The sequence below is a fragment of the Pezoporus flaviventris genome, unplaced genomic scaffold (genome assembly GCF_033815535.1).
Source record: "Pezoporus flaviventris isolate CSIRO_AGI_PZ_B2104156 unplaced genomic scaffold, CSIRO_AGI_Pfla_v1 ptg000083l, whole genome shotgun sequence".
Classification (NCBI taxonomy): domain Eukaryota; kingdom Metazoa; phylum Chordata; class Aves; order Psittaciformes; family Psittacidae; genus Pezoporus; species Pezoporus flaviventris.
The window spans coordinates 4,860,513-4,883,544 of record NW_026892631.1 but is presented as its reverse complement, the minus strand read 5'-3'; the positions used below and the strand labels follow the sequence as shown (position 1 = coordinate 4,883,544).

General features: G+C 39.0%; 1 protein-coding gene across 9 annotated transcripts in view; it reads left to right on the top strand.

The window, feature by feature from the left end:
• Positions 1-23,032, top strand: part of CDC42BPA (CDC42 binding protein kinase alpha) — a 176,021-nt gene that overhangs the window by 51,209 nt on the left and 101,780 nt on the right. For all 9 annotated transcript variants that reach the window (XM_061475223.1, XM_061475226.1, XM_061475225.1 and 6 more), the window contains exons 3-6: positions 6,438-6,529; positions 12,470-12,553; positions 17,071-17,166; positions 22,438-22,586. In XM_061475223.1, coding sequence (XP_061331207.1) covers positions 6,438-6,529; positions 12,470-12,553; positions 17,071-17,166; positions 22,438-22,586 — 421 coding nt within the window. The remainder of the gene's footprint in view (positions 1-6,437; positions 6,530-12,469; positions 12,554-17,070; positions 17,167-22,437; positions 22,587-23,032) is intronic.

The following is a 23,032-nucleotide window of genomic DNA, read 5'->3' as shown; positions in this document are numbered from 1 at the left end:
AATAGTTGACAGGGAAAGCGTTGGGATGAGGAGTCATGGCAGCAAAGAGGTGAAACTGGATCATGTATTTGTGAGAGGCAACAGAAGGGAGTGTAAATCAGGCTGCAGTATTACCCAGATGCTTGAGTATCCCTTAAAATTCTTCTTTCTCTAGCTTCAGAAATGGAACATGAGACTCCTAAAGCACTGTGACGTACCTGGAAAACTGGGCAGGGGGCTTCGTTAGTGCTGGTCCCTGCAGGGAGTGACAACCTGCAGCACTGACCCTTTGGTCAGTGGGGATCCCGGACTGGATGCCTGTGTTCCATGGACCAGAGAAGCTAGCTTTCTTCTAGTAAAGCACATCTGTGTTACTGCAATGTGCAGCAAAATTTCTAGAATGGATTAATTTTTATTTTTTAACAAGGATTATTTGAATTATAAATAAAATACATATTAAAAGAGTTCCTTAAGGATGCAAAACCATAAATGCAGTAAAAAGGAAATGACAGAAATTACGATGCCTCCACCACTACCTTGAGAGAACGCATATAGGCTGCCATTGTGGTTACAAAATACCTGTTCTTTAGCATGGAGGGCTGTTACTTGGAATGCAGTCATTCATTTTCTCTTTCTTTAGCTTCTCCCTCCCTGAAGTCTGCTGTGTGGTTGCACATATTTTGTTTATTGCATAATACTTAGTTTTTTCTGATATTCACCAACATGTAATCTTTCACAAAGAGTAAGATAGTATTTTTCAAGAGCCTAGTCAGATTAGGTGATACCTCTGCTTTGCCTAACAAAAAGCAATTCATTAAGGGACTAAATTTTACTTAAAGTATTAATTTTTGATTTGTGGTCTATTTTGATTTTTCAGAACATTTAGTAATTCTAAACACAGGTCTGACTGATTTTATTTACAGCTTAAATGTCCAGCATTTTTTGGCAGTCAGATATCAGCATATTGAGTTACATGTCAAATAGTGAGGAATTTGAAGTTTAAACCTGACTGTCAGAAGTGTAATTTTAATTGTCTTGTCTCCAGCTCTTTGACAGCATGAGGGATGAAGTCTAAGGAGCATTCTGCTTTATAAGCAAAGACCACCTTTCCCCTTTTCCTCTGTTAGCCTTTAATGTATTGAAATACCACAAAACTGTGTGCTCCTGATTTCCTTCCAGAGCATTTCCATGCTCTTTACTAGGTGAAACAGGAGTCCTATCGTAAAGATTTTACTGACGGTGCTACAAAAACTGCATCAGAACTCCAATGCACAGCAGGCTGAATGAAAGTTTAATATTTCACTTTGCTGCTGGTATAATAATATTTAATTGGAGGGTGGTTTACTGAAATTTTTGTGACGAGAAAGAATGGTAATATAAAATCTAATGGCCATGTCTTGTAATATGGAAGTGTTGCCCAGATCTGCAGTGGATGTTTCATGAATGCAGGGCTTATTTTTCATCTGAGTCCAGGGAAGGAAAACCAGAGCCACTCTCGTATGTTTGGGGAAAGATCTTTTATTTCTCTCTGATTTTAAAGTGTCTGTTGAAGGATCTTTTGTGGGAGCTATAGCCAAAGATGTCTGGATGGTCTCCACTTGACCTAGATGAGGATAGATTACTTTCTCTTTTATCCAAGATGAATAAGATCCAAAATACTGTGTCTGTACCATAGTACAGGAATTTGTGGACATGCTTCTCATTCTTGGAAAATGCCAGATTCTTAAGTTGTACTTGCAGATGTTGGCAGTTAACTATTCATCAGGAAAAACATGTTAGAACTGTTATGAGGGAGCAAAACCCAAGTCTTAACTGTTAAAACTGAGAATGGTATTTGCGGCTTATATTTTTTACATTGTCTGAGCTAATGTTCTGTGGTTCAGCTGCTATCCCAGTTGACTACAGTGTTTTGCCCCTGGTTTCCTCCAGAGAGTTGGCAGAACCTGCAACAAAGCTGGGCTGTTATGCCAACCGTAGGTGGGTGGAGGGAAGAGATTTCTTTTCCATCTCAACTAAATGAGGCATTAAGCTGCTCTGCCTTGCTGTTCGTCATTGATTTCTGCTTTGTTTTGAGAAATACTGTTCATTTTGGGAGGAGTATTCTCTCACACCTCCTTTCTGAAACCTCCCATTATGGTCCATCTTTACTCAAATGCTATTTACACATTTCAGGATCCATGCTGATAGAAGCCAGTGGAAAAGAAATACTTTGGGGTTGGACTGAGCCTGTAAAATAACAACACTTGTTAAATTCCTTCCAGGAACTTAGCAGAAAATTCAAAACTGGGGAATGCTTTCCAAAACAAGGCTATATAGATGGATTTTTTTTGTTTTCTTTTAAAAATATACTGTTTTCAAGGAGAGCATTAGGAAGAACCAGAGAGCCTTCTGGTGTTCTGTGAAGTGGCAGTCTCTTAGGTTAAGTGCGTGGGAAAGCTCTGTGTGAATTTATATAATTACTTTTAACTAGTGAAGGAAAGAGGTTTTTGTCTTGAAATGGCAGCAGCTGGCTTCCTGTGCTGGTTGTTTTCTTTTCCAGTCTGTTTCCTTCATGATGAACTTTCACAATTGCTGTTGCCAGTTCTGATGGATACAGCTTTTAATTTCTTTATCTTTGGCTTGATACGGGATTCTACGCTGAACAATGCAGCGGGCACAAGGCTGGGTTTGCTGTGCAATACCTGGATCACGTTTTAGAATCCCTTTGGGAGGTGATCTGCCAGTTCATGATCTGGTCTTCCATCTAACCCTGTTTATCCATAAAGCAACTATGGTATCAGTGAGGGACTGAGACTTCCTAAATGCTGTCCTGTTATGTTTTGTTTTCTGTATAAGTCAGTTGTTAGGACCCATTTTCAATAGCTGCTCCAGGTCTGCATCACTTTCTTTAAACTGTAAACATGAGCTTCATCTCACTTGGATTAAATTTCAGGCCATGCTTACAGCAGCTCTGGTTTGCTGCAATGCTCTGCTGTAGAGCCAAAGTGCACTATAGGAGGTGAGGGAGAAGAAAGAAAGAAGCTCATCACTAGCTCCCCTGCTCCCAGCCAGCAGGTTACCCCTGAGAAATCTGAATGTTGGGGCTAGCTACCCCTGCCCAAGCTCTGCAGACAGAAACTGGGAGCTGGAGAGAGAGAGCCAGAGCAGGAGCATGAGACTAACTTTACAAATAAAGCAGCCAATACTGCTGTTTTATTGTTTTGATGTTGTTTGGTATCACGTGTATAATCTCAGCACTAAACTGCATTGGGTTATCAACCATGTTGCTGTCCTCTCTGAGTCAGCTCTTCGGGTGATGGACTTTTTATCTCCAAGAGTTTTAAAATGAGACCCCCTGGTATTAAATGTGCTGTAAGTAATGCTGGTAACTGCTTCCTCTCCCAAAATATGATAAACAGACTGTTGAAGCTCAGTGTCACTACTGCAGAACCTGTTGTTTTGCCTCTCTTCTGCTGGGCAGTTGGAATAAAGTCCTCCTTTGCAGGGCTGGGAGTGGAATGTGTGCTCCTCTCTGTGCTTAGTTTAGCAGCTGCAGTCCTGCCGTCTGTTTTTCTGTGTTTGACATGTTACTTCAGTTCAAGTTCTAGTCAGATTTTAAATGGAAACAAATGTAAATTTCAGACACTTGTATAATTCTCCTTTTACTGTTTGTTTTTTATAATTGCTTAAATGTATTATAAGCATAAATGGAATTACTAGCTAGAACATAAAACATGGGGAAGGACTGATAGAGACTTGAAGGAATAGTCATGACAGGTTCACCTCGTTTGGAAAAACAGCTTAGCTTACTACTTCTGCACATGGATTACCCCTGAGGGTGAATTGGGAGATAGGGATTTCTTGCCATGTGTAATTGAATAAGTGCAGTGAATCTTGCCAAGAGGGTGGTGGCTGCGTTTTCCCATGTAGGCTGAGATTAGAGGTATTAGACAGGTGGCTGGTGTTTTTGTAGAACAGCTTTTATAAGTGAAGTCTAATCAAAGAATCATAGAGTAGCAGGGTTGGAAGGGACCTCAAGGATCATCTGGTCCAACTTTTTTAGGCAAAGCATGACCCTAGACTAGACGTCCCAGGACCTGTCCAATTGAATCTTAAATGTGCCCACTGTTGTGGAATCCATCTCTTCCCTGGGGAGGTTATTCCAATATATCCGTCCCCTCCATGGTGATTGATAGCAACATAGAATATTTTTCAGAGTAACCTTCTCTGTAGACTGCATGCATGACTTGTGAGATTGTGGCCATAGAGAACATGCTGGTAAATTTGGAAGCTTTATATGGTGAACTTTGGTTCCTGTTGAGTTAAAAGTCCAGGAGGAGCTGCAGGATGTGCTGCCCTCTGGTTAGAAGGAGGAAGAATTAGATTTGGCACAGCCAACTGCTGGTCCATGATCTCCATCACACATTGCTAGCAACCTTGAAGAGAGGTGTCTGTGTAGAAAAAAACCAGTATCCCTCTGTGTATTTCTGTAGTTGAAGTACCAAAGGAAGTGCCTGACAGGCTGCAAAGACAGTGTGTCACTCTGGTATCAACAGTCAAGGAAACTGCAGCTTCTTCTGAAACAGGATGGTGTTTTCTGTTAATGTTATACGATGCTGGTCAAGGGGAATGTGGATGTGAGCTGGGGAAGGCTGTGTACTGGTGTGTTTTAGTAGAGACCCCTTTTGAGCACATTGCATTTTGAAAACCGTTCCTTGACCTTACGGTTTGCTGTCTTTATAACAGCTCATATGACATTGCCAAAGTAGCTGCAAAAAGTCTGCCTGTTAACCTCGTAGTCTGGAAAGCTGGCTGTATGAAGTGGCTGTCTGAAGATCTGCCTTCCAAGACCCTTGGCCAGGCCAAGTTTTCTGTACTTAAGATTACTGTTGCCGCAAGAACGGCAGATGTTTGCACAGCAGACAAACAACGCTGATGATAAAGCAAATTGACCTTTTATGGAACAAGCTATTTGGAGCACATTCCTAGGGCAATTCTTTTTTTACTTTCTTATTTTTCTTTCCTGTCTTTCTCTTTCTTCATCAAACTGCTTGGCTATATGTTGACATCTCTGTTGCTAGAGGTGATAACAAAAATTAGAGATGAGTTTACAACACTACAAACCTCATCCAAACCTATTTTTGTCAGCTATATTTTACTGAAGTACTTCTAATGGTGTTTATTTTTCCAGTGTCCCTATGGGAACCCTGGAAAATTTCAAAATGTAATAATTAAAGAATGACAGGCCTTTCCTTACAATATAAAGCGAGGGAGAGTTTTGTGGTTTAAACAGCTATGCTGGTGCTTGTTAACAAGATATTTTGCCTTGTAATCTAGCCAGGCCTATAATGGTCAAAAAATGTTGAAGTTGAGAACTACAAGTTTGTTTTCAATCAGTTGTTTTTCAAGTTAAAAGGCTTTAATGGCTTGCTCTAATTTGTCCAGTAGTATTAATGTTTGTATTAAATCACGTGGTACAGTACAGCTGAGGCTGTCCTAGTAAGGCTGTACATTGTGTTGTTGCTTACTTTTTCTGATCGCAAGACTTTTTTTTTTTAAGGTATAAAACCTAAATTGAAAGTTTGAGGAATCTCTGAACTTGAGTAATACACTTCTGTTGAAATTACATTTTAAAAGTAACGTTATTTAATTGTATAATTAAATCTTTTAAATAAAACTATTACAAATTTAAAGTAAAAATATCACTGCAGGGAAAGCCTCAGCACTGTATGGCTGCATCTTTACTCTTTGTAGCTAAACCCTGTTTTTTAACTGTGAGCTGATGGTCCTGTAATTATAGCAAAAGTAACTCCTGGTAGAGAATTGATTCCTGGCATCTGGGGGATGTTAGAAAAATTGAATAAGTTCGAACTTTGGAACCTCTGAGATCTTTTAAAAGGTTTTCATCCAGTGCACCACTAACATTACCGGAGCTGTGCTAAGTGTCCCCTGTCCTGAAGAAGTCATCTCCAGAAATACTGCATGCTGGATCATCTAGGCCAATATTGCCCTTCCAGTTGTCACTTGTCAGCATTTTAATTTTTCATGGAATACAATATTGTTTTGCACTTTAGCAGATAAAATAATACTGTCCAGACTGAACTCTTCATTTATGGCACGCTTTGCTTTTGCAACTGTAGTTAACAACCTAAAAGACTGTAAAGAAATTTACAGCTTGACTCTTTGTCCCCTCTGCCCCCCAGCCTTTAAATTTAAAAGAAGCAAAAGAAGGCTTACTGCGTAAGCCTTTTCTCACAGTACTTTTGGCTTAGTTCTTACTTCTCATTATTTCTAGCTTTAAAATTCATTATATTACATTATGGAATATAGGTGAATAAGCAAAATGGTCTGTTGTTTTCAGGGCTTTTATTACATCTATTTTAAATTGCTGTTACCTTGTTTGGGGTTTCATTTCTGGTGTGCTGGGGTTGTTTTTGTTTTGTTCTTTTTGAATGATTGATATTTTTCCTTTGTTTCAGCCAAACCTTTTACATCTAAAGTGAAACAGATGCGACTCCATAAGGAAGATTTTGAAATCCTAAAAGTGATTGGTCGAGGAGCCTTTGGGGAGGTATGTACGTGAGGGAGGTGGAAGGAAGGGTTGGAACAATCTTCTTGCACATCTGCAGCACCGAGGAGAGGCAGTTAATAGAAATAGACTGATGCATAGGTTTTTACATTATTTAGCTATAATGGATATTGTAGGCCCACTTCATGTTTGATACGAGTACATTTTCATTTATACATTCTTTGACAGCTCTTTTTAAGTCTTACGTTTTGAGAGAAGGCAAGTTCCCATGGATTCAACTGCCTGATGATAAATCATTTGCTTGTCTGCAATTCTTTCCAGTCAGCAGGCCAGGGAGTTACTGATGGTATAAAGATTTAGCCATTTTTAATCATCCTAATAGCAAAATGGTCTAAAAGTAATTTTCAGCAACTTGAACCGCCAAATTTTGATATTGATGTTCTAAGAGCACTGAGAAACCTCTTCACTCCTGTCACTTTGTTTTCTGTTTTTAATGAATCTTTGAATGTTTTTCCTGTAGTTTTCCTGTTAGTTTCTTTTTCAGTTTTCATCTACTGCTATCTAACTATACATTTTTTTTGCCTCTTCTGATTAAGCAGTCTCTTATTTGAAGTCATCAAAGAAGGCTTTTCATCACCAGGCTTTATACTAGGCATGCCACATTAGAAAGGCTGAGGAAACTGGAATAAATAAACATTAGCTTTCTGCCCCTTCTTAATTGTGTTAGGTGCATGCGCTTTGTTTTTCATGCAGGACGCTATGTATGTAGAAAGAGCAGCCTAATGTGTAACAGTGCCTTAATTTTTGCTAGCCAAATATACTACAGATGGGGATAGTGGATAAAGCTTCTGCAGAAGGTTCTCTGTACTGCCTGAAAAATACGTGTGGACTGAAATCCAAAATACATTTTCTGAGTGGTATCTTAATTGCTTTTGCAACTGAAAATAGTTTGTTGTTTTTTTGGGTTTTCTATTTATTTTTTCCCAGTTCTCTTTTGTATGACAGCATTTCTGGAGGCTCTGTGGCATGTGACAGTTGGTTTTATGTTCACTTAAATGTTTCCATCATGTGTGAAAATTAGTCTTTATTAGTCTGTGGTTACGGAAGAACAGACTTCCATAGGTAGTATGTTAAGGAATAGGAATTTTTACCGTAGTTTATGTCATACGCAGATATCGTCCTTGGGCAATTAACATTAAAAAAGCAGTATTTATTTAGCCACCTTAGCACTTTTGTTTGGTTTTGCTTCATCTGCAGTAACGCTCCTTTTTAAAGGAGGCTGAAGGCTGAAGTTACCCATGTCTTTAGTCTAAACCACACAGAATGTCACATTCTCCATTTTGATGTAAACATTTCTGCTTAAAACGTGAACTTTTCTCTGTGCTGCCATAACTGTTGCAGCCGAGTCCACGCACAGATTGTATAAGGTGTCGGAAGTTGCTGATGTGAGTGCTTTCTTGTGAGAAGAATCATGTGTGAAACCTGCCATATATTGTGTTTTAAAGAGAAGTCATTTTTGTCTGCTAAATCAGCATCAAACTCCACAGGAGCTAAACCACAAAAACCCTTTAGTTCTTTCTCAGGAAGCTTCTTTGTGGTGAATCATCCCATGAACACTGAGAGGATAACTTTTGCCATTCTCTTCTGGGGGCAGTCTGTGCAATTGGTTAGTTATCCTCTGTTAGGAACGGTGTCTCTTTCAAATTCCTTATGTGAGAATGATAGCATGACTCAGCTGTCAAAATCTTCAGTAAGGGGAAAATTGAAGTTCTCAGTTGAAGATGTTTGGGTTTGTGTGTTATTAAAGTAGGACTTACAAATATTTGCAAGGATATATGTTAAATTTTCTTACCCCATAGAATGGTTTGGGTTGGAAAGGACCTTAAGATCATCCAGTTCCAGTCCCCCTGCCATGGGCAGGCACACCTCACACTAGACCATGTCATCCAAAGGCTCTGTACGGCCTGACCTTGAACACAGACAGGTATGGAGCATTTGCCACTTCTTTGGGCAGCCTGTTCCAGTGTCTCACCACCCTCACAGTAAAGAATTTATTTATATGCAGTCTGAACTTCCCCTGTTCTAGTTTGAATCCATTTCCCCTTGTCCTAATGCTCTGGTCCCTGATGAAGAGTCCTTCTCCAGCATCCCTGGCAACTTTCAAGCCCTACACAGACATTTGTCTAAGAATAAGAATTCCTATTAAATTACTAATGTTCCCTTAAAATAACCCATAAATATCCAAGTAATGTTATAAAGAAGGCCACCAAATTTTCCTGGTACTTAAGCCACCAAAAGCTATATTAATATAAAATTGCAAAACGTGTATGATTCAGTAAACTACAGTTGGTTTACTGAGACAGATTAAGAAATCTGGAAGAATGTATTTTCTTTCCAGCAAACTATAAATGAGACCGAGGTTGCTTTAGGTTACTGGGAGGAGTAATTTTTGTCTCCTGAATCAACATAATTCTGAAGTTGTGTAGACTACAAAGTTGCTGCAGGTTTTCTTTGGCACAGCCTCAGACTTGTTCTTATTTTGATTTTACACTACTCAATTTCTTCAATTTGCATAGTCAAGAAATCTTTCCCTTTTTGTTTTTACAAGTTTGATGTAGACACAGAGTAGTTGAAACTAGTTATTGCTTAAACTGTAAGAGTTCATTGTTCCTAGTTTTCCTTTTCCCCTTAACCCTACTTGCTGCTGGTCTGAGAATGATTCCTTTTTGTCAAATTAATGAGATGCCTCTTCCCACTGCATGCATACATTTAACTTATTTCAGATTTTCTATAAGAGTCTTCAGAAAACACATATGTTTTGCTTGGAGGATTATCCTGGTAAAATTAATAACATGAGCATTAAGTGTTTCATTGTGCTGGCTTCAGGAAGCATGGTTTGAAAAACAACTAAACAAGGTGACTTGAAACTTGGGAGTTGAAGAAAGCTGTGAGGAAAGGTGAAGCCACTGGGCAACAGCAAAACTCTCAGCAGTATGAAGTGCAGCCTGTTAAAGGTTCTAGCTAACACTAGAGTTTACAGTTCATTCTGCTACTGCTTAAAAACCCCCAAAGTTCAGTGTTTGCTTGCGCAACCAAATATTGTGTCATTATGTTGTTGATATTTTGAAGATGATGAATTCTGTATGTCTGAGAACTAGTTAGTTACTGCTGAGTTTTGGCATCCAGTTATGAAGAGTAACGTTCCCTCCTCCTGTACCTGGAGGATTGCCTGCTCTTGATGAACGAGAAAACCAGTGCTGATGTGGGGTGGTTGTGGGTTTTTTTGGTTTTTTTTTCATTTCAATTTGAGTAGGTTCTGATTTAGCTTTTTTCCTGATGACGGCTGTTGTTGCTTTTTAAGCAAAAGAAATGTGCAGACATGTACTGTAGAGACAAGTAGCTGAGTTTGGGGGAGAAGGAGTTTGACCGCATGCCAGGCTGTACTGCTGTTTGTGGGAAACACAGAAAACTCTTGGAAGGATGGGAAAAAAAACCTCTATCTGCCTAGACCAAGATGTTTACATCAGCACATACCAATCATTTTTTGTTGGGCTGCTCACAGGAAAATATAAATTTATAAAACCCCAACCTTTAAAAGTCAGATTTTAAGAGATTCCAGTGGCAAGACATTTCAGGAGAGCTAGACAGGAATGATGACCCTTTCTTCTGTCTTGACAACTTCACTGCAGAAGGGAGACGATCAAAACAGCGCTCTGTGTGTATTTGGACCTTTGTGTGCATAGTATACCCTTCACCGTGTGTATGTAAACACTGCCTGGGGCTGTAATGATGTTTTACATGTTATTCGTTACAATTAGAAACTGCATCAGGCTGCTCCTTGCTGAAGTGTCAGGTTTTTCCTTCCCAGGCCTGAAATAAGCATTTTGGAATTCACTTCCATTAAATCACTGAGACACCCCCCCAGAAAGATGCTCGGGGCTGGAAAATGATGATGTTCATGATCTTTTTTGTGTGTGTGTGTTGGTTATTGATATGGAATAACATTAATGGCTTTCACAGACTAAAAGAATGCTTCTGACTGATTGTAAACACAGCTGGTAAACATGAATCTATGTTCTTTAGTCACTCTTCAATAGTATTACACATTCACAGAACTATCAAGCCCTTGATCTTGTCATTGAAGAACACTCCAGCTGTTAACCAGAGGCAGTGCTGTAGCTCTTTTGGTTGTGTCCAAGTGAATGTTGTGTAATTAACGGGTGCCTTTCAGTAACTAAGCCTTTTGCACAATAACACAGCCTTTCACTGAGCGTGCTACAGGCAAGAAATGAAATCCTGAAGCTGGACTTGAAATACATGTATTATCTTATGCCTCTGGCTGCCCATACAACAGCAGTTAATGGTGGGGAAAAACTCATTTTTCATGCTGGGCAGCAGCAGCAGTAGAGTCAGCTCTGGGACCAACCAGTTAATCTTTCCTTACAACAGTGCCAAAACCTTTAAAGGTATAAGGGCAGAATCACGTTGTAGCTTCGTGTCAGAGGCTGCCTCATGTAGGCGAGGTTGCTGTCATCTAAGATATGATACAGTTTGAACACTGACTAGTTTGATGTTAAGGATTTTTCCTCCTGCCATTTCTCATTAAAAATTGATACAGATAAGGCTTGCCACAGTTTCAGGCTAGTTTTAGCTAGTAAAGTAATGGGAGACTCAAGATTCAGATCAGCCTTGTGGGTTATATATCACTGCAGAAGATTCATCTTTCCCTCCTGAAGAAGACTCTGTTGCTCAGTCTTGGGGTACCATGCACAGAATGTCTAATTTTTTATGAATTAAAATGAGATTATAGTCTAAAGTAACAATGTTTTTATGATTTGAACCTGCAAGTACCTTAAGGGGACCCAAGTCTGGACTCGAGCCTCAGTTTTTATGTGTGAAGTAATGTTCGAATATTTCAGTTCATAAGCAAGTCTAAACAAGTCAATGTGGTACCTTTCTGCTTTCGCTCCTTTTTTTATCTCCCGCCACTTCCACCCCCCTGCAACCTCAGACAGCAGCAGTGTCAAGAGCAGGGCTGATAATGCACTGCTGCACGTACTGGAAGTGACAGCTGCTTCGTCTCTGAATCTATAGCTAAGCAGGAGCCATGCTTTTAGCTATGCTTTAGTTTAGACATCTGATTGTTGCAGTCCTTCAGCCTGCACTTTTGCCATGTTCGTGAAGCTGTTACAGCTGATGACACATTTGAAGATGGTTGTAAGAGGTTTGCATGACACTTCCTTCGAACTGTCTGATCCTGCATTTTCTTTTCTGTTATCACTGTCTTCACACATAGCTGGTTTACTGATGATGAAAGGCATATAGGATTCAGCCTTAGTATTGCTTTGTCACTCTCCTTCAGGATGAAGATGATGATAATTTGTGTGATGTGTTGGTTTGTAACTAGATGCACACAGAAATAAACTTCTATCTGCTTAATACTGAAGATGTATTTGAAAAGGGAGAGGCAGAATGAGATAGTTGGAGAATGGTTGTTAAAAGTTTAGCAATGAACACATTTTAAGTGTTTGGGATGGTACTCTAGTGGTCAGATTTAGTCTGGATCAGCAGCTCTGAGTCTGTGGCATATTCATGGCCATTTTGGGAAAGACACTGAGCTTTCTGTACCCAGGGAAGCCTGAACTGTGGAAACGTTCAGTGTAAATTTCCCTCCCTTTTTCCTAAAACTATTCCATGGTATTCCAAACTGTTATTATAGCTAAACAAAAGTGCAGTATTCTCGGAAAAGGACTGTGTCAACTTTCTTAATATTCCATAGGCCTATGGCATCTAATGTTTTAGAAGCAATGAGAGGGAGGGGACTTGTGTTTCTGTTTACTTCTCTTGAAAATGTGGATTTCACTGTTTCCCTGCCACTGACATAGACGTGATGAAAGAGCTCATTTAACTTCAGGTTTCATAAAAATGGAAACAATGTGTTGTCGTGTTTTAACTTATTTATCTTTCATTTCTCTTTTCCAGGTTGCAGTAGTAAAACTGAAGAATGCAGATAAGGTTTTTGCCATGAAGATACTTAATAAGTGGGAGATGCTGAAGAGAGCTGAAGTAAGATGACAGTAATGTTTTCTATAATCATGCCTCCTCTTACTCTGCTGAATTATTACTTCTCTTTCCACCAGACTCCGAATATAGAGGGATTGAGGAGGTGCTTCACTGCTTTCTGACAATATGTAGATTAAAATAAGCTTAAAGCAGTTCATCGGAATCTTGACTGATGTGGGACTATGGTATAGATGCCAGACCTTTTCTTTAGTTGCCCCAGAATTACTGACTGTATGAGCAACCTTTTAATGCATTTATTCCAGTTAGGAATGTCTTTAGCAAGTATTTTCCACTGTGAAAAGGTAATTACTGAGCTATAAAAAGGTAATTACTGAGCTATAACTCAACAAACCTATTAATTTATCATTAGTTAGAACTTTGTCAAGGTCCAGTTTGTAGACTGAAAAATCAGAAAGATAAAAGTTTCAAATTAATTTGAGTGTATGTTTCCTAAAAATGTCCATTTGCAGAAATCAGTGATGAAAAGTTCTCCATTCAAGCTTGAGCTCATTCTATGTATTGAAAAAGGTGGAAAGCTCTTTCACTAGTCCTATTTTGCCTTGGGATCCTACTTCTGTTAAACGACTCTTCATAAAATCTTGGATACCTTTCTCTGGATTCCTTTGGAAAGGAACTTTAGAAATGCAGTCTACACCTGAAGACTTGCATATGAATTTTAAACAAAACATGTATCTAACTCTTTTAAATCAGTTTGAAATTCTTCATCTAGGCATACTAAAAATAAACTACCTAAAAAATAGGCTCATAAAAATATAGCTCAGTGCCTTATACGTACAAAGTTGCTTCGGCCATTTGGTTTTCTTTAGTTTGGATAGTACAGACACTATCTTGGTGTCTCTTCCAACTTGTCTGATTGAATTATTTCTAACCTCAGTTTTTATTTAAGACTCTTTTGTTGCTACTCTGACTGCCTTGCTCTTCAGTTGCTTCCAGTTTTATTCTGATTTCCGCATTTATGTTTTAATTAAAACTTGTTAGGAAATGAGATCAATGGGAAACCATCACACATCAAAAAAAGAAAATATGGATCCAGACAAATTAAAGCCAATTTCTGATGTGTGCACATCCTGTCTCTTTTAATGAAAATGTTATCACAGTAAGAATTATAAATGGCATGCAGACTGTGGTTACATGTACACAATGTGCTTCCTCTTTATCCAGAAGTTACTCAGATACTGAGCAATCTGGCATTAGGCTCGATACAAAGAGGTATTTTTCTCCAAGACAGATGCCATTCCTGACAGTTTGATTATATCAGTGAAAAAGAAAAGACTAGAAATCAAGTTCCACTTTATTTTTAAATGTACCCTTTTAAAGTCAGTTAAACTATTTCTTTCCATTAAAATACAGTTATAAATAGGTTTGAAAGGTTTTTCTCTGTGCAAGGTATTAAAAATACCCTTCCCGTGGGTCCAGCTGAGTTTCTGAAAGCCTGAACTGTTAGCTGAAAAAGAATTACAGCTATGTTTTTCCATGTATTTGTAACCCATGGGTGTACAGTGGAAAGAAAACCACCTGGAGGGGAAATGCATTGCAAAGCATGACCTTCAACAATTATAACCTGTGGTTTTTAAGCATTGCTGAACGCATCTCACTTGTTACTGCTGCTGAGGAAAATGACCCATTTTGGCTCTGTTAGCAATGTACTGCACCAACACTGAAATACACAGGAAAATCAGACAGACCAGAAATGCCAGGCAAGCATATAGGTAGACCTGTACATAAGTGTCAGAAATAGTAGTTCATATATCCCTGTATCAACTCTAGGAAGCAGGAGTCATTTGTAAAAGCAGAAAGGGAGTTTGTACTCAGAGCACTGCGGGTGCTAGATTAAGGTTGATGACTGCAAGCTCTGAGTAATTAGATGCAAAAACTTTATTAAACTAAAATGATAAAGGATGCAAAGTCAGGTGTTCTCTTTATATTATAAAGAGCATGAGTTTTCCACATACTTGCCACTGTTGAAAACTCAGAGATGTAGGAACATTACTGATATAAGGAGTACCTGAAAGTGTGTGACAGCTTCTGTTACACTCCCAAACTGTTACCCTGAGTGTTGACAATCACTTGGAGCTACATATGTGCCATGGTGGTGCCAGATGAGGCTCAGGAGAGACCAAGACAAGTAATTATGCAGCATGGAAGCAGTCAGCACTCCTGGAAGGTGCTACCTCTGAGCTGTAATGGCATAAGCACCAAACAGCTAAGCGGCCCAAATTCTTTGGTGGTTGAGGGCCATGATAACAGTATAGATACCACCACAGCACTGAGTGGATCAGATGTCCTCTGCCAACAGTCAAGAGGAGTGTGCTTAGGGAAGATGAAGTGTAATGCTGAAATAATGAAAGGCACAGAAAAAAGGCTTCATTTAAACACAACAAACCTGAACTGAGCTGTTACAGTAATGATAAGAACCACTGCTATTGTTTTGTTTGTTTTTTTTTTTTTAATTTCTGTTCCCCATGAATTACTGTAAAGCCCCATAATCACTTAGACTTTTTGGCTTTTACTGCCTCAGCTGTGATCTGCTGTGGTAATAGCTGTTGATGTCAGTTCTAGGCATACTGCCTGGAGGTGAATGTCTTGAGTGCTCAGGGAATGCATTGTCTTTTGTTAAATCATGGCAAACCCAAGTGAAATTCTATAAACTCTCTAGTAACTAATCCTGTGAATAGTGTCATAACAAATAGAGAAACTACGTGTCATTCATCCTTATGAAAACAAGAATTCATAGCGCCTGTCTCTGAAATATGTCAAGAGTTTACAAACAGGGAAGGAAAAAAATTGGGCTGAAGCATAGAGGAGCTTTTCTTCCTTCTGAAGATGATCCTTTCTCCTTCTCCCACCCACAAGTCCATTTGTGATTTAATAATCTTTGAGATTGTTAAAAGTATGTTTTATTATTTTCTCAAATTCCACTCATTCAATTCATGATTCATCTTGTGTGTTGTACTATGATTATAATATATCATCTCTCTTTTTCCTGGTCTACATTATTCTTACTCACTGTATTCACCAAAACAAGGCTCCATATGGTTTATTTGCTTGGAGGAGGGAGTTTTCTGTTCTGATTTTACTGCATGTATTGCTGCTGAGCTCAGTCTAAACTGGTATTTTGTGTCTCATTCTTCACTCTCCAAATCTCAGAGCCAGCACAAACCATGTCAGAGTTCTGGTATTTGCCTATTGTTTTTGGAAATGAAATTGAAAAAGTGAAAAATAAAAAGCTTGTATTTCATTTAAATTTAGCTGTCTCCTAAGATGGAAGAGACAGAGCATGGTGCGAATAGATGAAACATCTTTGTGAAGTAGCAGAGTGTGCTGGAAGAGATTATGTTCTATGTTTTTCTCTAACTCTCCATCTGCCTTCTAATAGAGCCCAGACAATTATTATTCTTTTTTTCATACTATGTTCTAGACCTTTCTCTGAACAAAATTTCATGTTGGCTTTGCCATTTGATACCTATTATTTAATTTTGTTTTATTTCAATATTTGCTTCAGAACATTTATCATATTTTTTTTGCTTTAATTTCTTTTTGGCTTCTCATTGTTTGGTCAGTTTCTTCTCTCATTCTGCAAAGCTGCTTTTGCTGAGGTTTTTTTATTCACTTCTTGGGGCAGGTTGCTAGATGTCTGTCGAACTAACTGCCTTGCTGCTTTCCAGTTGGTTATTTTCTTTGAATCTTTTTTTGTTTTCATACAAACCTGTGTTCTCTTCCTTCACTTAGGCATTCCTTAGCATTTCTCGGCAGTCTTGCGCCTCCTCTGTTCCACTTGCTATGAAGGTGCTTTTTGCCTCGTGTTTCTTTGCAGTGTATTGAGAGGAGGTCGTCCTAGGTGTCTTATCAACAGCTTCTGCCTGGGAAGAGCAGTATTCAATTCTGTCCTGCTTTTCCGGAGCAAGAAGTGTGGAGAAAACCCCACCTCCTAAATGATCATCCAGTAAAACCCCTTGATGATCCAATAAAAAACGTGTTCTACATGGGAGTTACTGGCAGTTTCTTTCAAAAGTGAAATGCTTCTTTCTCATGTGAAAAGTCAAGTGTAAAGCTATGCTAACAGCATGATGAGATAAAACAATGATATAAGACTCCAGATTTCTTTAGCTCCTGTTGCAAGTACAATTACTTAATGCTATTTTTGTTTTCTTCAATCTTATATTGCTATTCTGTCATTATTGATACTTGATATCAATATCTATGTGTACAAATAAGATTTTGACTTGGTATTTTTAGGCCATGGGAATCAACAGCATATTTCACCCTTCACATGACTTAACAATATAGAGAAGTACAACTCTTTATATTTGAAGAAGGTGGACTTTCCTGACACCTAGTTTTTCATAGGTCTTGGCTTGTTTGAAGAGTGTAGTAAATGACTTTTAACTGAGAGTCAGATTTGACCCTCCCCACCCCCCCAAATATAATGTTAAAACATAGTAAACTTGCAAAATATGTTTATTTTACTTAAAGCCTGTCTTTGTTTTTCTCCCCTTCAGACAGCCTGCTTTCGAGAAGAGAGAGATGTGTTAGTGAATGGGGATAACCAGTGGATCACAACATTACATTATGCATTCCAGGATGAAAACTATTTAGTGAGTGTTGCTTTTATTTCTCCGTGGATGGAAGTACAGATTCTTACTTGTTGTTTGAGACAGAAATATAGTTTATTTATTAATCATGTGGTTTGCACCATACAGACCAGGTGAGGATCTGTGATTTTGTGCATAAGATTCTGAAGGGTGGAGAATGGTCATAAACCCTTAAAGTCTTGCTACAGATATCTCAGAAATGCAGGTTTTGCATTTGTGGATAAACCTTGGCCTATCTGCATCTTACTTCTTAAAATTCCTCACTCCAGTTTAATTTGGATTCATAAAAATGAAAGTGCATTTAACTAAGATAAGTTTTTTTATTTGACTTTAACTTTTGTGTTTAACATTGCACGTCACTATTTTACAAGTAGAAATAGGGAGTATACCTGTTTTAAAACAACAGTCCGTTTTGATTGGTCTTTGCGGACATAAACCTGGTTAAGGTGTCATAAAGCAACAAAAGCAACTTGCTGCATGGAATAGTTCCACTAAATGTTCATAAATAAGAGCTGGAAGATGTAAATGCAGATTAAAGAGTCTCTTAAATATGTTACTTAGTTTTCAAGTATTTTAAGAGACTTGCAAAAATAAGCTAATATGAGGAAAAAGTGCCAGTTTTCCGTGAAATCTTTCCAACTTCACACATGTTTTGCTTGTGATACAGTTTTGGTAGTGTTTATGCCTGGAAAAATAAACAACCACACATAGATTCTGCTTATTTGGGATTTATTCCCCAATGCTTTCAATTTCTGTATCATTAGTAAGTTCTAATGTTTTCTTAAAAGTCTGCTGTGAAGTCATAATCTTTTTTCCCCAGTGTGTCCAATAAAATAAGTGCTCTACATGGAATTCTTGCAGCATGGCAGTGCTTCTATTGCCATTGTATTACTTCTGTCAGCTCAGACACTTGGAGATCCATGGATTTTGGTGGAGTTTATATAGAAACAGGGCTCTGCATCTGTGACTACCTGTTGGCTTAAATACCTCTCAGCCAGCTTCATGCTTTGTTAATGTGGACAGAAAAAATAACCTTATATCTTATGTAATTCTGATCTTACTAGTAACATTATTTCAAAGAAAATATTATATGTTCTGCAGCAGTCTGCTAGAATTTGTTATAATCTTGCCAGTTTCCTTGTTTTCACTAAGCACAGAGCAGCTTCTGTTCTTTATCTTTGATGGTCTATACCCAGGAGCTAATTTTGCAGCCTGCTGGGAAATATATCAGTAATGCTGTTTTTCCATCATCTTAGTGTGACTGTATCACTAGTTCTGTGTGTGTTTTCTGTTAAAATTAGGCATTACAGAAGCGGCCTTTAAAAGAAAACCTGAGTACTTTGAACAGTAGGTGTGGTTAAGCAGTGGATGTTGTTTACCTTGACTTCATTATTGCCTCTGACACATGCCCTAACACCCTCGCAGACAAGCTGATACAGTATGTGTTAGGTAAGGATCTGTGAGGTGGACTGAAAAGTGGCTGAACTGCTGGACCCAGGGAGTTGTGATCAATGACACAACATCCAGCTGGAGAAAGTCCAGCCCCAATACTGGGGCTGACATCTTCATTAATGACCTGGGCAGTGGGTTGGAGTGCACCCTCAGCAGCTTTGCACATGATAAAAACCAGGGAGAAGTGGCTGATAGGCCAGATGGCTGTGCCATCGTGCAGATGGACCTTGACAGACTGGAGAACTGGGCAGAGAGAAATGCAATGTTCTGCATCTGGGGTGGAATAAAATAACCCCCACAGTACACTGTGGGGACCAGCCTGGCTGGAAAGCACCTTTGCTTGAGGTCCTGGTAGATAACAAAATGACCGTAAGCCAGCAATGCACCCTTGGAGCAAGAAAGTCATTCTGGACTGAAAGGAAAAGTGTTGGCATCAGGTGCTTCCTCTGCTCAGCCCTGGTGCAGCTCCATCTGAACTAACGTCCAGTTCTGGGCTCTGCAGTGCAAAAGAGAGGTGGAGCTACTAGAGCAAGTCCAGTGCAAGCCCAGAAAGATGATTAAGGTACTGAAGCATCTTTTGTGTAAGGATAAGGCTTAGAGAGCTGTAATTCTTCAGCCCAGAGAAGTGAAGGGTTCTGGGGAGGTTGTCAACAATGTGTATAAATGCCTAATGGAAGGGAGTGAAGACCAAGGGAGCCGGATTCCTCTCAGTAGTGCCCAGGGACAGGACAGGAGATGACAGGCACAAACTTTGAAAAGCATAGAGTTTTGTCTGAACACAAGAAAACATTTTTTATCATGAGGGTGGTCAAACACCGGAACGTTACCTGGAGGAGTTGTAGAGTCTTCTTCCTTAGAGATACTCAAATATCAACTGGACAGTCTTCTTAGAATCATAGGGTCATAGAATAGTTAAGGTTCTGGGGTGTGGGCAGGGACACCTCGCACTAAACTGTGTCACCTAAGGCTCTGTCCAGCCCAGCCTTGAACCCCACCAGGGATGGAGCATTCACAACTCCCTTGGGCAACCCATTCCAGTGCCTCACCACCCTAACAGGAAAGAATTTCCTCCTTATATCCAATCTAAACTTCCCCTGTTTAAGTTTTAACCTGTTACCCCTTGTCCTGTCACTGCAGTCCCTAATGAAGAGTCCCTCCCAAACCACCTTCAGATGTTGGAAGGCTCTTATGAGGTCTCCACACAGCCTCCTCCAGGCTGAGCAGCCCCAACTTTCTCAGCCTGTCTTCCTACAGGAGGTGCTCCAGTCCCCTGATAATCCTTGTGGCCTCCTCTGGACTTGTTCCAACAGTTCCATGTCCTTTTTATGTTGAGGACACCAGAACTGCACACAATACTCCAGGTGAGGTCTCACAAGAGCAGAGTAGAGGGGCAGGATCACCTCCTTCAGCCTGCTGCTCACACTCCTTTTGATGCAGACTAAGTTGGCTTTCTGGGCTGCATGCGCACGTTGCCTGTTCTAGCTCACCCTACTTGAGCAGATGAGGTTGGAGTAGATGATCTCGAGAGGCATTTTCCAGCTTAAGCAAGCCTTTGATTTACAATTAAACGCCCGTGTTAAACTACTAACTAGTAGTTACTAGAATGTAGAGGCCTTAGATCTTTTTCTTTCTCTTGGAAGGATGGTGCTGTTGTGCAGTAATATTTTGAGAAGTATTTAAGACTTAAATAGGTCTGGATGATTGTTTTCATTTAGAAAGTATTTCTAAAGCTTTCAAATAAACCCAACCACCAAACCCAGCCTGTTTTTCTTTAAATGGCATGGATGTTTGGATGGGTTGCTATGCATTGACTGAATTGTGTAATAACAATATGGTTGTTAAACTTTGCTTTGACTCATATGCATGTATTTAACTTCAAGTGCATGGCTCAGTATTGTGAGTTACAGTTTAAGTGTTGACATATTTGAGGAGTTGAAGGTTTCCTTGTCATTAGGCTACTGTGTTTCCCTTGTAAAATGGAAGGAGCAGTCTTGTGGTGTTAGAGCAAAATTCCATTAGTTTGATATATCCAGTATCAGAATTGTACTGGTTTTAAAAATGCTGAAGAATGAGTGCAGAGATCCCACATCAGTAATGAGGGTCTTGAGGTTTTTCCAATATACTTACAAAGCAATAAGCTAAGCTCCTGCAGATTTATATATGGTGTATCAGTTAATAATCATTATATTGAGTGCCAGAGGCTTTATGTGTTTTCTGAAGCTCTAAAACATGAGAAGTTAATAGTGTAGCTCCTGTTCCAGAGGGAGTATAGAAGCACCGCTGAGTAGAAGATACTTGCCTCGTATAAGACTTGTGAGCATAATTTCAGAAGTTTACTATTCATGTCACAAAGCAAGAGATGAAAATTTGATTATCAGCACATTTAAATGTTGTGGAACTTCATTTTGTGCTTTCTTCATGCACTTGGAATTAGTGAGGATGCCCAGGTTTTTCTCTAGCAAATTGTTGAATTCTTTGTTCATCACCTCTAGCATTATGGAAAGTATAAGGGAAAAGAAGCAGAGGTGAGATTTCTGCCTGACCCACATCTTCCTTACGGCTGGTAGAATCTTGCAGAATATTTTCCATCTAATTTTAATTTCTTTTCCTGAAGATGGGAAAGACTTAAGTAAATGAGGAGAAGTAACTGCAAAAAGTCCCTTTAAGTTTCTTTACCAAAACTGTAAAGAACCGAATTGGGATATGCATTTATTACATCTTTGATATTTCACTTGTCATTCATTGTAAGCTACTGCTAAGAGTCACTGCTTCAGATGTGGGTATATTGCTGCGTTCCTGGAAGCAGAGCTTTGAGCTCTACGCAAAAGTTTTCAGGTCCTATATATTGTAGTAGGAAGTTATTCTAATTAGTCTGTCCACAGTGATGTTTGAAAGTAATGTCTGAGCAGTGGGTGTTAAATGAGATTGCTTATAATTAATTTGTTAGTTATAATTAGTTCAGTTATTTTTTCTTTACCCCATTTGCCCTTCCAGTTGCTGTTCCACAATTAAAACAACCAAAACTAAGCTCAAAAGAGTTTCACGCTTTTCTTTCCCTGATCATTTTGACCATGTCTCTAGAGGAAGTGGCATTTCTTTTTGTCATAATACGGGAAAACAGAGAAGAGTTCTGATCTCTTTAAAGCCTTTGCACCTGATGCAGTGGCAAGCAAGGTTTATGTTTCATTAATGAATCAGAAATAAAACATATTTTTCTCCATCATTTCAGTTAGAGAAGGTGACACCTTCCATTGTATGTTGGCAATGTCAACAGTATCTGGAATTGGACTGTGAGCCCCTGGAAGGTTCTTAATCTTTGCCTTCATCTAGTAGTATAAAAAATTTACACTTCAAAATCATCAGTTTAATGGGAAAAGAAGATGGTGGGAAAATAGGGAATGGGAAGTCTGGAACATTAGGGCCCTTAAATGAGATCCCAGGTTAACACAATTGGTTTTATTTTTATAGGTCTGTGCTTTAATCTTTTACACCTTTTGGAATTCTGTCAGAGTGTATTGCTTTTGGAAGGGAATTCAGAGTATCTAAATATTCTTTGATGATGGGACAGTGGGTGAAGCTGATACAAGGCTTACTGTATTTGGAGAGGTATAAATGTGAAACATACTCAAGAAGGTTAAATACTGAATTGAGGCTGAGCCAGCTACTGTTTTCAGAACAGCTGAGCATCTCTGTTTGCTTTCTTTAATGACCATAATAATTTTTACAATAAATTAGTTTTTATGCTTAGAGTGAAAAAGTAAAAACTGTTTTATGTCCCCTCCTCCCCTTCCTCTTTGTTTTCTTATAATTGTCACTCCATAGTACCTGGTTATGGATTACTATGTTGGAGGAGACCTGCTTACGTTGCTCAGCAAGTTTGAGGACAGACTACCTGAAGACATGGCTCGTTTTTATTTGGCTGAAATGGTGATAGCTATTGATTCCGTTCATCAGTTGCATTACGTTCATAGGTAAGTAATTTGAGCCCCAAATTGCTTTTGGAGTTATGGGGTATTACTTGATGGAGTGAATGTTAAAGAGTTTAAGCTAGTGACAAGTATTTGCTGTAATAATAAGCGCAATAGAACTGACCTGCCTACATCTCGTGATTATTGAGAACTGTTGCTAACCTTGTACCAGGTAGTCAAAGACATGAATGAGTATCCAGATACATCTGATGAATCTTGCACATGGGTGTGCTTCAAAGTTAATGATCCATAATTTATAAAAGTTAAACTGGAAACCTGTCTGTGAAACATGATCAACATTGAACAGGTTTATTGAAAGGTCACATTCTGTGTCTTAATTTGTTCAGTCTATATGGAAGTTGAAAACAGACCCATGTGTGGTCTGCTTTGGATTTTTTTCACCATTTTCTTTTGGATTTGATGAAGTCATCTTTAAAAAGAAGTGAGGG